This window comes from Acomys minous (genome assembly GCF_964271855.1).
Source record: "Acomys minous genome assembly, chromosome: 11".
NCBI classification, from domain to species: domain Eukaryota; kingdom Metazoa; phylum Chordata; class Mammalia; order Rodentia; family Muridae; genus Acomys; species Acomys minous.
Window position 1 is genome coordinate 61,185,924 of NC_140492.1, and position 14,627 is coordinate 61,200,550.

Below are 14,627 nucleotides of genomic sequence, written 5' to 3' on the forward strand. Positions count from 1 at the left end.
GCTATATACATAATAAAAAAAATAAAAATTTTTAAAAAAGAAAGTAAATGATAGTTATGTAAACGAAGTTTTGAATCAGATTTTTCCTCCTTGGATTAGAATCAAGAGACACATTTGAGAATTTCTAGCTTTTATTTTATTATTTGTTTCTAGTTGTTGTGCATTAATTTAACATGGCTTTTGGATTTCCCTGACTGGTAATTCAGAAAATTATTTGTTTATTTCTGTATGAGCAGTGGTGAGCGCTTTTAAAGGCAATGAAATACCCTGTGATTTATCAGGTAGCACAAGGTTTGTCTGACAAAAAGAAAGAAAGAAAACAGTGAGTAAATCTGTTTCCTGGTGCGCGGAGTTGCAGTAGAGCTCTTGATAGAACTCACAGATTATACTTGAGGCAGAGGCAGGCGGATCTCTGAGTTCAAAGCCACCCTGGTCTACAAAGTCAGTCCAGGACAGCCAGGGTTGTGATGTTACACAGAGAAACCCTGTCTCAAAAAAGCAAAAATTAAATAAATCACAGATTAGACCTAGTCTATAGACTGCTATCAATCAGTCTATGAAAACTTTAACATTTAATGTCTCTCGTCTTGACTGGAGTTGCAGCATACAATCCCAATATGCGAGAGGTGGAGGATAGATTGTAGTACATTAGACTCTGTTCCAAACTTGTTACCCGCTGCTCTTTATGGAGTAGGCGATGTGCCGAGGCTTCCCCCGGCCATCTTTATGTGATGCGCTGAAGAGGACTGGCTGGCACCTCGGACATAGCCTCTTAGCTCATTCTCACACCTAAATGTGACTTCCTGAGTTTGTGTTGTACTTGAGCAGGCATGAGATGCAGGTTAGACGCCAGGCTTGCTGTGTAAGATGTATAATGCCACTCTGCTCTGTGGTGAATGACGTGGAATGCAGAGACAGCAGGAAGTACAGCCTGAAGTCAGTTCCAGGTTCTTTTTCCTCAAAGTAGTGTGAAGCCTGGGCAAGACCAGAAGGAACTGGCCTTGGGTCCTTCAGCTGAGTCTCCTTTGTGGTAACGGCATAGCTAAGGTCCCACTGGCGCTCACCTCACCCTTCTCATGTGAAATACTGGTATTGGAAAACTCTTGTCCTCAGAAGTGCAGGCAGGTTCTAAAGAGCACTTTATTTGCTTATTTAGTCAGATGGGTCCCCTATAGAATATTTGAATTAGAAATCCCCAGTCTTTTCTTCCTTCCCTCCCCCCTCTCCTCTGTCTGTGTGTCTGTGTCTCTGTCTGTCTTTCTAAATCCTACCCTCCCACCCACCCCAACAGGGTTTCTTTCAGTAACAGCTCTGGCTGTCCTGTCCTGGAACTCGTTCTCTAGACTAGGCTGGCCTGAATCCTGTCTCCTAAACGCTGAGATTAAAGGTGTGTGCTACCACACTCAGCTCAGGGAAATCTCTGATTTTTCGAAGTATCAGTTCTTAATTTTTAAGCACTTTTATTGTTTATAAGAAGGAATGAAGATAGGGGCAGTCCAACAGATTGACCCATTCTGGGAACCACTGAGTAGACAACAGTTTTGACCTTAGTTTTGTGGTTTTAAGAAAGCACTCTTTTGCCAGGTGTGGTGGCACACACCTTTAATCCCAGCACTTGGGAGGCAGAGGCAGGCGGATCTCTGAGTTCCAGGCCAGCCTGGTCTACAGAGTGAGTCCAGGACAGCCAGAGCTACACAGAGAAGCCGTGACTGGGGGGCGGGGGTTAGGGGAGGAAGAGGAGGAGAAGAAGAAAGCACTTTTTAAGCTGGGGGGCAGAGGCAGGTGTATCTCTTTTGAGTTCAAGGTCACCCTGGTCTACAGAGAGAGAGAGTTCAGGGCATCCAAGGCAACACAGAGAAACCGTGTCTTGAAAAACCAAAAAGGGGGGGGGGGCGCTTTTTGGAGCTTTGCTTTTAGAAAAGAGAGGTCTTAGTGGAAAAGAACTACTTTTCTTCTGATAGATAGATAATTCTGTGTGTAATGCTTTGCTTCTCATTCAGTGGCAACTCTCTGTCCAGCTCGCCTTCTCTCCCTGCCAGTATCTATAGATAATTTTGGTTATCAGAAATAAGGGAGAGGTTGTTACTGAGACATGCAGAATGGGTAGAGGCCACCGGTGCTGCTAAATAAGTGTCCCGTGGTACATAGACAGTGAGCCCTGCCAGAAAGAATGATGTAATCGCAAGCTGCACCCATCCTGAAGTAGCAGTCTGTATCAGAGGTAAGAAGGAAGGGAAGATGGCTGCTGGCAGCTTTACTCAACCCCTGTGTGGTGCTATGCTTCTGCCACTGTCCAACCAGTGCTCACACTTTTACTTCAACTCCCAAACTTAGGGGGGGGAAAGCAGCCCATCTCTTCCTCTTTCTCCTTAACTGTACTCATGGCGATTGTGAAGGACTCGGCTGTAGGCTGCAAACTGATCCTGGGTGGTTCAGCTGTGAGGCTGTGAGAACTAGAACGGGGCTGTGTGCACTGTGACCAACCCTGTTGAGGTTATGCACCTCTTTGGTGAAAACTGTGAACTGTAGCCACTATGCAACTAAACTGTACTGTACTATACTATACTATACTATACTATACATACTGTTTGAACTTATGTAGATAGAATGCTAATTTGGATTATATTTGTTTTATGTTGAGGATTGAAGTGGAGGATGATTTATGAAAACCACAATACATGCCATGCATGAAAATGCTTCCTAAACAACTGCTGGTCGTAAAGAGCTGGGCATTAGCATGTGCACCTTGGGGTGTCTCAGAAGCAAGATTGTGGCTACATTCTGTATGGTTGCTCTGCTGACCTGTGGCATCCGTGCCCTTGTCTCAGGGATTCTCTTTGACCCTGTTAGCCATCCCAAATTAACTGAAGCCAGGGCTCCAGTGTTCCCCTGCTTCAAGGACTGAGACTCGGCTTTGGGGAGATCCAAGTGTTCATTCTAAGCCCCGTGACTAAATACCCCTAGTGTCTGACTTTTCCCCTTACTACCTGATTTACTCTCCTGGTTTTTCACTCTGTCATGCCTATAGCCTTTAATTTTCTCTTCCAGTGAATTATGTTTTTCTTCACTATGTGTGTGGTACATTTATGTGCACCTTGTGTACAGTGTATTTTTTGTATGTGACATTTAGAGGAGATAAGGAAACAAACCTGTTTCTAGTTATGGTGAATTAGGGTATCTCAGGTGTTGCTTGTAATTTAATGTGTAGTGAATATACATATATACATGTGTGTGTATATTTACCCCAAAATGTTAAGACTACTGTGCAGTTATAATGCCATTTGTGATTAACTTTAACTATATTGCTTGCCTTAGTTTCCACATGTATTAGAACAGTGATTTTAGAGGTCAGAGAGACAGAGACACTCAAATGCCATTACTCTTGGCTTTCTGCCTATTATACATCAGCCCTCAATCAAAAGACTCATCTGCACAGACAAGCATGATGCATGTCTCTGTGATGCTTTAGCAATAAATGAAAGTGACAGCTTTCATATTTAGGAACATGATAAGGAAGGATCTTTTCCACGATTGGATTGGAGAATTCAAGCACTAGGGAAGGAGTAAGTGTATTGTCATCTCAGATGCCTGACTGTTGTGGGACAGCGACTGCCCCACAGTTGCTTGGGTAACCTGAGGGATCCTGTGTGTGGTGATTGCTGGATCCTAATGCAGAATACTGTGATGTAGATTCTCTTTTAAAGAGAGTGATACAATAGCACAGCTGCTGTGTCCCACACTCCCAGCTTTGCTTTGTTGTTGTTGTTTCTTTCTGATGCAGGTTCTCACTTTGAACTCCCTACGTAGACCAGGCTACCCTCAAACTTGTGAAGATCTGGCCTCTGCCTTCTGAGTACTAGTATTACAGATAAATGCCACCACACATGTCTGAAAACTTTTCACTGTGGTGATAATAGAAGTTACTGGATTGATAATGTTCAAATCTTTTAGGTTCCCCTTAAGTGTAATACAGCTTATCTGTGACCACAATTTTGCCCTTTAAAAATTCGTGGGAGCAGTGCAGCTTGATGCTTTATCTATAAACAAGTAGAGGGCCAGAGTTCCTGATGGTTGATGTGAGAGAAGCAACTAGGGAAAGGTACAGCTTTTAGAGCTTTATTCTGAAGTACTTTTGGTCCTTCCCATTGGCTAGTCTTTGCCTTAATTGATTGATGGATCAATCACGGTTGAGACAGGTTTCACTTTGTAGCTTAAACTAGCCCAAAGTTTGCTGTTTAGCTCAGGCTGGTGATGAACCCCAAAATTTCCTGCCCTGACCTACCCAGTGCTGGGTTGCAGGTGCTACACATGTCTGGCTCCTGTTGGCCAGTTAAGAATGGTGTTTAAAGTATACATTCTAACACATTTGTCCTCCTTGGCTGTAGGTACTTTGTATGTTCATATTAGAATGTGCATCTGTTTTACTTCCATTGTATCTGGTTGTTTCTGTTGAAGTTGGAGCCTAGTATGGGCTGGGGTGTTGTTGATTGGCAAAAACAATCTAGGATTTAAATTTTACTGTTTTCATAGGTGAAATATAGTCATTTGATTATTTCAAATGTCATTCCAAACTATTTCTGTTTATTTTTTTTCTCCAAGAACTTTGCTTTCCCATTCTCCAGTTTATCTAAAGTCATATTCATCAGTAACATCATGATTGGTGACAACTGTTTGGGTTTACTTTATTTTATGTATTGGTGTTTTGTCTGTATGCATGTCTGCACCCTGTATGTGCAGTGCCTGCAGAGGCTAGAAAGGAAGCATTAGATTTCCTGGAAGGAGAGTTACAGGGGGTCTTGAGCTGTTCTGTGAAAGAGAACTAGATGCTCTTAATCACTGAGCCATCTTTGTAGCCCATTACTTGCTTGTATAGCTTTCACTGTATCTCCTTCCCATTATGGAATACTAAGGGGAACTTACTAGATAAAAGCAGTTTTATAATAGGGAGTGTGTAGTGCTAACTTGTTTTGTTTTGAAACAGAATTTTACTTTGTAACTGTGTTAGTTAGGTTTTATTGCTGTAGTAAACACAATGACCAGAAGTAACTTGGGGAGAAAAGGGCTTATTTAGGTCATAGGCTACATACTGTCCATCATCAGGGGAAGCCAAGGCAGGAGCTGAGGCAGAGACCATGGAGGAGCATTGCTTACTGCCTTGTTCCCCATAGCTTGCTCAGCTTGCTTCGTTAGACAACCCAGGACTGCTTCCTGAGAATGATAGCATCCTCTGCAGTGGTCTGGTGCCTCCCACATGAATCATTAGTCAAGAATATGCCCCACAGACTTGCCTACAGGCCAGTCCAATGGAGGCGTTTTCTCAGCTGAGGTTTGTTCTTCCTACATGTCTCTGACCTGAGCCATCTTGACAGAAAACTAACCAACATGGTACCCAGACTAGGAGTGCAGGTGTGTGCCACCATGTCAAGCCAAAGCTGTGGTTTAAAAAAAAAAAAAAAATGAGACAGTGAGATCCTGGTTCTCACCTCATGCTTTGTGTTTTGAAAGCGGTATTAGCAGTAGCAATGATCTTTTCACTGCCTTCTCCTAAAAGTGATTGGTGGGCATCAGGAAAATAATTGGGGATAGGATAAGATTTCCAAATTAGATAGTAAAAATATCTTGTAGTTTAAAGTTACCTGTAATACAGTAGGTATTTTCTGTTAGAGAAAGCTACTTTAAAAGTTTATCAGTACAGAAGAAGATTTGCGCACAAAACTAAAGGATCTGGGGAAAAATTCTCTTTTTAAAAAACAGTCTGTTGCTAAATTGAAAGCTGGCTTTTTGTTTTGGGATTTTTTTGGTTGGTTGGTTTTTGGTTTTTTGTTGGTTTGGTTTTTTTGTTGTTGTTGGTTTGTTTGCATGAAGTTTTTCCTAGTTGCTTGTTATATTCAGAACTTATTTCATATTATTCTGTGCACAATGCAAGCCCTTACTTGTGGTGTTTTTCCTTTCCTAGGAGTCAGTGGATCGATGGGGAAAATGCTGCTTGTCCTGGGCCCTAAGTTGTAGAAAGAAGACACCAAAAGCAAAGTACATGTACCTGGCACAGGAGCTCTTGTTTGATCCAGAATGGCCGCCTAAGCCTCAGACAACGACGGAAGCCAAAACTGTAGTAAAGGAGAATGGACCCTGCCACATCAGCACCATAACATAGCGACGGCAGGCGGTCTCTGCTGTGCTAGGGACAGCGTTCAGGAGGATGACGCCGTGTGTCAGGATGCACTGTTTCAGTTCATATCCCTCTCCTCATACAGTAGTTGATTCAAAACAAAACAATAAAGCACCATTTGCCTCACAGTTAGATATTAACTATAAATCCGGCTACATCTTCATGCAGTAAACTAAGTATGACATACACTTTATGTTGGGTATGAGAGAACTATGTTTAGGTTTTCTAGATTTTAACTTTTGACACTCAATAGTTTGCTTCTTTAAATTTAATTTTCACAAACTTCCTTATTAGAAAGTTCTCTTTATATATAGGCCCTAAATTTTTGATGGTTAAAACTAATACAGTTGTGTTTAGCCTTCAGTGAAAATAGGTTGGAACCTATTTTGATCCAGTGTTTCTCCCAAAGAATTATATGTTAAACACACACCAGTTTCTTTGTATGTGATTCTGTGTTATTGTTGATAGAGCAACTCAGGTAATTTCCATTTCTGCTTTTATGTTCTCTGTGTAGCCTGCCTGGGTGTCACTTTCTAGCCAGCAAGGTGCTCCACTGCTGTCTTGAGATGTCCTTCATAGCGTTCTGTGGGTCCTTCGCTGTGTCTGAAGTCAGCCGTTTAGTTAAGCGAAGAACTCTTTGAATAGAAAGGTCTGTTTCTGAGCCAGGCATGGTGGTACAGGCCCATATTCCTGCACAGGAGGCTGAGACAGGAAGATTGTTCTTAGTCCAAACCTAGAATAGGCAGTAAAGCCCTGTCTCAGAGTACACCCGTGTAAAGAGACTGAGCTTGGCTGGTTGTCTTGGCAGATCTCATTCTCATCTCTTCAAACCTGTTGTTGGTTTTTCTTTCAGGATTTCTATCATTTAAAATGGTTTCTTGGCCAGGCGTGGTGGCGCACGCCTTTAATCCCAGCACTCGGGAGGCAGAAGCAGGTGGATCGCTGTGAGTTCGAGGCCAGCCTGGTCTACAGAGTGAGTCCAGGACAGCCAAGGCTACACAGAGAAACCCTGTCTCAAAAAATAAAATAAAATGTTTTTTCGTTTATCTCTTTTTAACCTAAATGAATGAGATAGTATAGTATTTTTGTTTTGAGTTAGACCTTATCCTTGGTATATGAGGCTAAAAGAATAATGACTATTGATGAATTTGGGTGATTTTACAAAGCTGTGTGAACCGACAGAGCCTTTTGTGCCATTAGGTGGCACCAGAGGTCATCACATACTTGTTCGTGACAAGGGAGCTTGAGAAAAATAAAGATACACATTTATTGAGCCAAAAGATACAGAAAGAATTTTTCACATTTGTGTTTTATCTGACTAATGGTCAGTTCTCAAGGAACCTTCACAATGCCCTCCTAGGTAGGTAGGACCTGGCAGTTTGGCAACGGCCTCTTAGGATAAGCTTAAGAAACTGGCATTACTATAAAATAGGCCCTAAATTAGCAAAACAATATGACATTACTCTATGTTCTTTCTACACTAACCACATGTATATGCTTTCGACTATTAGTTGGTCATTACTTTCCTAGTACATACTTAACCAGTTTACCAAATGTTACCCAGATTTGTGGAACCTTCCAACCCCCCTCCTTATTTTTATGTTTCAAAGGCCTAAATGATGTTTGATAATTGTAGAAAAAGTAAATTATTCTCAGGATCACAGTTACTGTTATTGCCACTAGTGATTCTTAAAGAATACATAACTAAAAATTTCCAACAAAATGTATGATATTACTAGATGTTAGATAATAAAAACTATTGTCCCATGAATGATTCTATGAAGCTATGCATCTTTGACCTCTTGAGCTGTGAATTAGCACTGTTTTCTATAGTTACTTAATCTTTATTGTTTTATATTTCCCATGTTCATTTCAAATAATGCTTATGTCATTCTTCAATGATTTTTCTGAATCTTTAGGTCTTACTCTTTGGTTTGGCTGAAGCATATAATTAATTGCTAACTACAGCTTAAAAACCCAATATCAGTTGTATTTAACATCTTTGAAAGCATGATCATAAAGGCTATTTGGGGCACATAGTTTTGACATTTAGAGTTGATAAGGGTTTATATCTCATCTGTCCATATTGTTTGCAAAGGAACAAGGTTTTGTGTAGGTGAGAGAAAGCATTTGTAGGAAGTTAGATTTGAACATAGACAGGGTAGGTTATTCCAGTTGAGAATGTTGTTTGAAGAATGTATGTAAATCCAGATGTGGGTCCTGCTTAGTGCCATAGGTAGACTTGAGTCTTCTGTAGGTCATCATTACGTAGTAATTTTGGTTCTGAATCTTACATTAAATTATTTGAGTATATACAGACCTAAATTTTAAAATCTGTACATATATTATTTTGATGTATTAAGATTGATAATATTGCTGATTTAAATTTTATTTATGCACATACTTAGAAGGACAGAAATGTCCGGGAAAGTAATTGTTAAATAATGATATGTAACTTTTTAACTTTTTAAATAAATAACAAGATTTTTTAATGTGGGTTTCCCTCAGGGTTGTTTAAAGTTGTTTGTTTTCCTCACTTAAATATAAATACATAGTGGTAACTATGTTTTCTATCTTCTAGCACCAACTGCTGTTAAAGCAATTCTGCAAATAGTGCTTGGGTGGGGGTGGCGAAACCAACAATAAACCAATACTTTTATACGTTTTATAAGCCTGAAATTTGAAAGCTTTCCAAATTGCACTTCCATTTAAGCAAACCTATTATTGTTTTTACACTATTTATTTTGTTTCCCATGTTGATGAAAGTACTGAACAGTTTCAAAGGCATGGTAAATAATATATCATTCATATATTACCTGTTCCAAAAGCAGCAAAAGCTCATAGCCAGCAAAGAGCAACTTCAAGCTTTAGAGAGCATCTAATATCTCATGCATGCAGTTTTGTTGTATTAAGAAAGGGGTTTTGTATATTTATGGTGGGAGGCTACTGGGAACTTTTAACAAGATAGGTAGGGTATTAACTTTTGTACAGTCATGGCATTTACACATTATTTTTAATGTATTAAAATTTGGTAATTATGTGCACATGAAATTAATAAAAGTTACTTCCTGTTATGATTTGTGAATTCCCTAAGAAGGTAGATTTTTTTAAGTAACTTTATATATCAGAAATAATACATCTTTATATTTTTAAAATTGTATTGCTGCTCAAGAATGGTACCCTGTTGTCAAAAAGGTAGATATTCATAATTGTACATTCAACATTGTAAATAACCTTATGAAATCTTTTTTGATTGAAGCTATTAAAAATAAAAATTTTATTGAATTAAATGCTATTTCTATAATTTTTCTTGAGTCTCGACATACTTGCTTGATTTTTTTTTATGTAAATACAGCTCTCTCCAATTTCTCTGTAGATCCCTTCTTTCCTCACTTGGCTTTCTCCCCCCCCCCCCCCCCCTCTACTTTTTTGTCTCCCTGGGAGGATCAGTCAACAGTATCAATGTAGTGATGCCATGAGCACCAAAGGAGCCCTTGGGAGAAAGATATAGGTGGGATAAATTTCTTCATTCCCTGGGTGGATGGTTGAGAGGAAGGCAGCATGACTATGTAGTTTGATGGGCTGGTTGGGGGAAGGGCTCGCTGTGCAGACTGAGAACTAGAGCCCGTCAGACCTTGAATGGCATTGTTTTAGACCTGTGGCTCAGAACTGTGACTAGATGGTCCCAGTTAATGACAGTACTTGCTGGGCTTGATTACACTTGGCTGTATCAGAGATTGGAGTCTGAGGCTAGAGTTGTAGCTCTGACAGGTGGAGGAGGGCTTGCCCAGTATCTACAAAGCCCTGGGCTCAGTCCAGCACAGAAGAAAAGGTATCTTCAGAAAGAGCTTGATGGCAGTATGTGTCTGGCCAGCAAGCTCCCTTTGTTTGCCATGCCTAGCTTCACTTGTGAGTTCTAGGTATTTAAATGAGTCTTCATGCGCACAAGGCAAGCATTTTTGCTCACTGAGCTACCTCCCCAAACCCTGAATGTTCTTAAAGTGGTTGAAGAATCATCTTCCACTTGGTGTCAGAAATGCAAGTTAGTAATGGAAGCACAGTTAAAATACCTGCCTCTTAGGAACATACAGAGGAATCTGTGTATCCATGGAGATCTGAATGCCAGGGGAAAGATGCATTAGAGCATTTAAAGGAACTGGAGGGGAGTGTGTAGCCTTGGAGGGGTTTACTTGAAAACACCTATGATTTGATGCACTAATAGGATGTATAAATAATGTCTACATTATAGTTGCATATAGGAAAATGAGCACAGCTGGCCATGGTGGTGCATTCTTTGTGATTCCCAAAATTTAGGACACTTAAGGCCAGAAGATAATAAATTGGAAGCTAGCCTGGGCTACATAGCAAAACCGTCTAGAGCAGAGAAAAAGAGACATGTAAAGAAGGGAACCCAAGTTTCTCAAAAGCTGAAGACTAGGCGGGCCTTCATTGCAAGACATCAAGTACGTCATTAAACAGAAATGCAAAATTAAAAAGCATATTGAGACAGTAGGTTGATGGAGTGATAGGTTGTTTCGCTCTCTTCAAGAGGGGCCTAAGCTGTGCCAGGTGAGGGATAGGCATCCATGGAAACTGAGTGACAAAGATCGGAAGAACACAAAACAAGCCAGAGATGAGAAGCTCGGGAGCTCTCACTTGGTGTGTGGCACGGTGTCGGTGCCATTGTAGGCAATTTGACGTGAAGCTAAACTGAACATGAACCCTTAAGTAGTGCCATTACTGAACATGTTTGACAATGGTTAGACTAACCGTTAAAAGCGGAAGGGGTCATTTGGGAATTCGATAACTTCATTTAAAAATTTTAAATGTTGGGCAAAGGAGATGGCTCAGCAGGTAAAGATGCTTACCTCCAAGATGGATGGCACGAGTGCAGTCCTTGGGACCCACATGGTGCAAAGTGAGAACTGAGTGAGTGCCTAAGTTTTCTGACACCCACAAGTGGGGGTGTGACATGTGTGTGCCCACATACACACAACAAGTAAATGTGATTTTTTTTTTAAGGGGATGAGAATCGGTGCAATGTAGCGTGCAAAAATAAAATGTGGCCTACGGTGTGGCTGCTGCAAAGAGAGTCTTAGCAGGCCATTTATGGAAAAACGTTGGCCTATCAGCTGTGACAATAGGACCCTTATATACAGCCTCTCACAATTTGAAAGCTCGTGTCATTAAGACCTTGAACACGCCCTCTTGAGATACTCTTTTTTTTCCTCCCCTTGGCTTTTTTTCTGGTAAGGTCTTTATCCTCAGGATGCAGGAGTACTCCCTCTTCCTCTGTCAAGTGCTGAGTCACAAGCTGAGCTGTAAGCCTTTTTCAGTCAGTCCAGGGTGCATCGCTGCTTCAGGTAAGGCCTAATATTCTTAAATTAGTGTCTGCAATTAGAGGGTCAGTCTGTATGGGAGCAAAGGGACGACCTGGCACAAGAAATAAGACAACATTGTTTGGGTAAACTAGTATTAGTCTGTTTCCCAGAGAATTCAATGCCCAGAGAAGTTGTATTAGGGAGCTTGGCTTATAAACAAACAGTAGCTCATTATTTAAATGTGTGATCAGAAAGACTACCTTCAAGTTCTGTTTATTTGACCCTTAACGTGCATTGGAGCACTCAGCCTAGTGTTAACTGTACCAGTGCAAACTGCAGAGAAGCATGGCATAAAGCGAAGAAGGGCATTATCCCTGCCCCACAGAGCTTGATGGTTACAGGGGGCTCTAATGTGAGGTGTTGATACTTCGAAAATCTGGTTATGGGGAAATGAATGGAGTGAAAGTGGACCTCGTGGCTCCCTTGCTGGCTGTTGTGGGTAGAGCTTCCCTGACTAAGATGTTAAAGTCAGTGGCGCAGCCAGTCCCCGTGGGCGCTGCTTTGTGTTGGCTGAAGGGTGACAGTTTTCATTCATTCTCTAAGATTTTAAGGCATTGTCCATTCTGTAGCTTGAAAGTGCCCACATTGTAATGCTCTAAACTGACAACTGGGACGATGGTTCAGTGGTTAAGACTGTATTCCACAAGCCTGATGGAGACACTCCAGTCCCACATAAACTAAAAATAAAGTGTTTTTTTTTTAATCGACCCTTTAAAAAATGGAGACTTGGTATATCGGGGCAACATTCTAAGGCAGTGAGAGTGCTGGCCAAAGAACAGTGGTTGCAACAGGGGCAGGGCCCTAAAATCTGCTCTGAGCCTTGTGTCTTTGCCTTTCAGACATGCTAAGGAGCGCCCTGCTGTGCACCGTGCTTGCACTCTTGCGGGTGCAGTCTTTTCCCTGCCCCAGAACTTGTAAGTGTGTGGTCCGCGATGCCGTTCAGTGCTCCGGAGGCAGCGTGGCTCACATCGCCGCGCTGGGTCTCCCCAGGAACCTCACACACATCCTGCTCTTCCAAATGGATCAGGGTGTACTGCGGAACCACAGCTTCAGAGGCATGACGGTCCTGCAACGCTTGATGCTCTCAGATAGCCACATTTCCGCCATCGACCCAGGTACCTTCAATGACCTGATAAAACTTAAAACCCTCAGGTTGACCCGCAACAGAATCTCTCATCTTCCCGGTGCGATCCTGGATAAGATGGTGCTCTTGGAACAGTTGTTCTTGGACCACAATGCACTAAGGGACCTTGACCAAAACCTGTTTCAGAAACTGCTTAACCTGGAGGAGCTCTGTTTGAACCAGAATCAGCTCTCTTTTCTTCCTGCTAACCTTTTCTCGAGTCTGGGGAAGCTGCAGGTGTTGGATTTATCTCGAAACAACCTGACCCACCTGCCCAAGGGATTGCTTGGGGCGCAAGTTAAGCTTGAGAAACTGCTGCTCTACTCAAACCAGCTCGTGTCTGTGGATTCGGGGCTGCTGAGCAACCTGGGCGCCCTGACTGAACTGCGGCTGGACCGGAATTGCCTCCGCTCCATCGCACCGGGAGCCTTCGACCGCCTCGGAAACCTGAGCATCTTGACTTTGTCCAGAAACCGCCTGGAGTCTCTACCGCCCGCGCTCTTCCTTCATGTGAGCAGTGTGACTCTGCTGACCCTGTTTGAGAACCCTCTGGAAGAGCTCCCGGAGGTGCTGTTCGGGGAGATAGCTGGCCTGCGGGAGCTGTGGCTGAACGGCACCCAGCTGCGCACGCTGCCGGCCGCCGCCTTCCGCAACCTGAGCCGCCTGCAGACGCTGGGGGTGACGCAGAACCCGCGCCTGAGCGCGCTCCCCTTCGGCGCGTTCCACGGCCTGACGGAGCTGCGCGTGCTCGCGCTGCATTCCAACAGCCTGGCGGCGCTCCCCGAGGACGCGCTGCGCGACCTCGGCCGCCTGCGCCTGGTGTCGCTGAGCCACAACCGGCTGCGGCTCCTGCCCCGCGCGCTCTTCCGCAACCTCAGCAGCCTCCAGACCGTGCAGCTAGAGCACAACCAGCTGGAGACGCTGCCGGGAGATGTGTTCGCGGCTCTGCCCCAGCTGACGCAGATCCTGCTGGGCCACAACCCCTGGCTCTGCGACTGTGGCCTATGGCCCTTCCTCCAGTGGCTGCGGCATCACCGGGACCTCTTAGGCCGGGACGAGCCCCCGCAGTGCCGTGGCCCGGCGCCACGCGCGGGCCTGTCGTTCTGGGAGCTGCTACAGGGTGACCCGTGGTGCCCGCACCCTCGCGGCCTGCCTCTGAACCCTCCAACAGAGGACGCTCTCGAAGCCCCGGTCCCGTCCCAGTTGCCTGACAGTTTGCCGACCCAGACGTGGGTCCAGCTAGTGGCCAACGGTGAAAGTCCCGATCACAGCCTCTACTGGGGCCTTTACATTCTGCTTTTAGTTATTCAGGCCAGCATAGGCGGGGTCATCGTGTTTGCGATGCTTAAGATCGGCCAGCTGTTTCGAACATTAATCAGAGAGAAGCTCTTGTTTGGGGGGCGATGGGAAAATTGTGTAACTGATTAAAACGTGACCAGAGCATTGTGGACAGGGGGGCCCCCAACGAGAATCCAGTCAGGATGCTGCTCCCTTCCTCCTCCGTTTCCCATGCCTTTTCTTCCCTCCCCTGCTCTCCCGGTCCATCCTCTCAGTGTCTCTTCTCCTTTTCTCTCCTCAGAAGTGCCTTGTGTAAATTGCTACTGCCTGCTAGCCTGGCCTGCGTCTCCTCTCCTGTTGTTACCTTCTGGCGTGGAAGGGGAAGATTTTTGGCTCGTGTTTGGCTCATCCATCCCACCGTGCAGCACTGGGGGCCTAGTGGGTGGAGAGAGGAGCTCTTTCTTGGTTTCCGAGTTTGAGGACACTCCTGCCAGGTGGGCAAGACCTCTCCTGCACCCAGCAAGGGTTGGGTAACTTTTGCTGAGGGAACACCGTCGTAAAGCGACCCCTAGATCCCAGAGGTGATGGCGCTTCCCAGGAGAATCCTGCAGTGTTCTTATCCCGTTTTTACCTGAAAGGGGAAATCGTGTCCTGTTTTTTTTTGTTGTTGTTGTTG

At 43.8% G+C, this 14,627-nt stretch overlaps 2 protein-coding genes across 6 annotated transcripts in view; both read left to right on the plus strand.

Moving 5' to 3' along the window:
• The window catches only part of ATP13A3 (ATPase 13A3), a 95,188-nt gene extending 85,729 nt beyond the window's left edge, over positions 1-9,459 (plus strand). For all 5 annotated transcript variants that reach the window (XM_084801720.1, XM_084801724.1, XM_084801723.1 and 2 more), the window contains one exon: positions 5,957-9,459. In XM_084801720.1, the coding sequence (XP_084657846.1) occupies positions 5,957-6,154 (198 nt within the window). In that variant the 3' untranslated portion in view covers positions 6,155-9,459. The remainder of the gene's footprint in view (positions 1-5,956) is intronic.
• A 1,943-nt stretch (positions 9,460-11,402) lies between these two features.
• Positions 11,403-14,388, plus strand: GP5 (glycoprotein V platelet). Its single transcript, XM_084801727.1, is given in 3 exon segments — positions 11,403-11,532; positions 12,390-14,068; positions 14,071-14,388. Coding segments are annotated over 3 exon segments (1,800 nt in total). The 5' UTR covers positions 11,403-11,438; the 3' UTR covers positions 14,098-14,388.
• Positions 14,389-14,627: the final 239 nt, after the last annotated feature.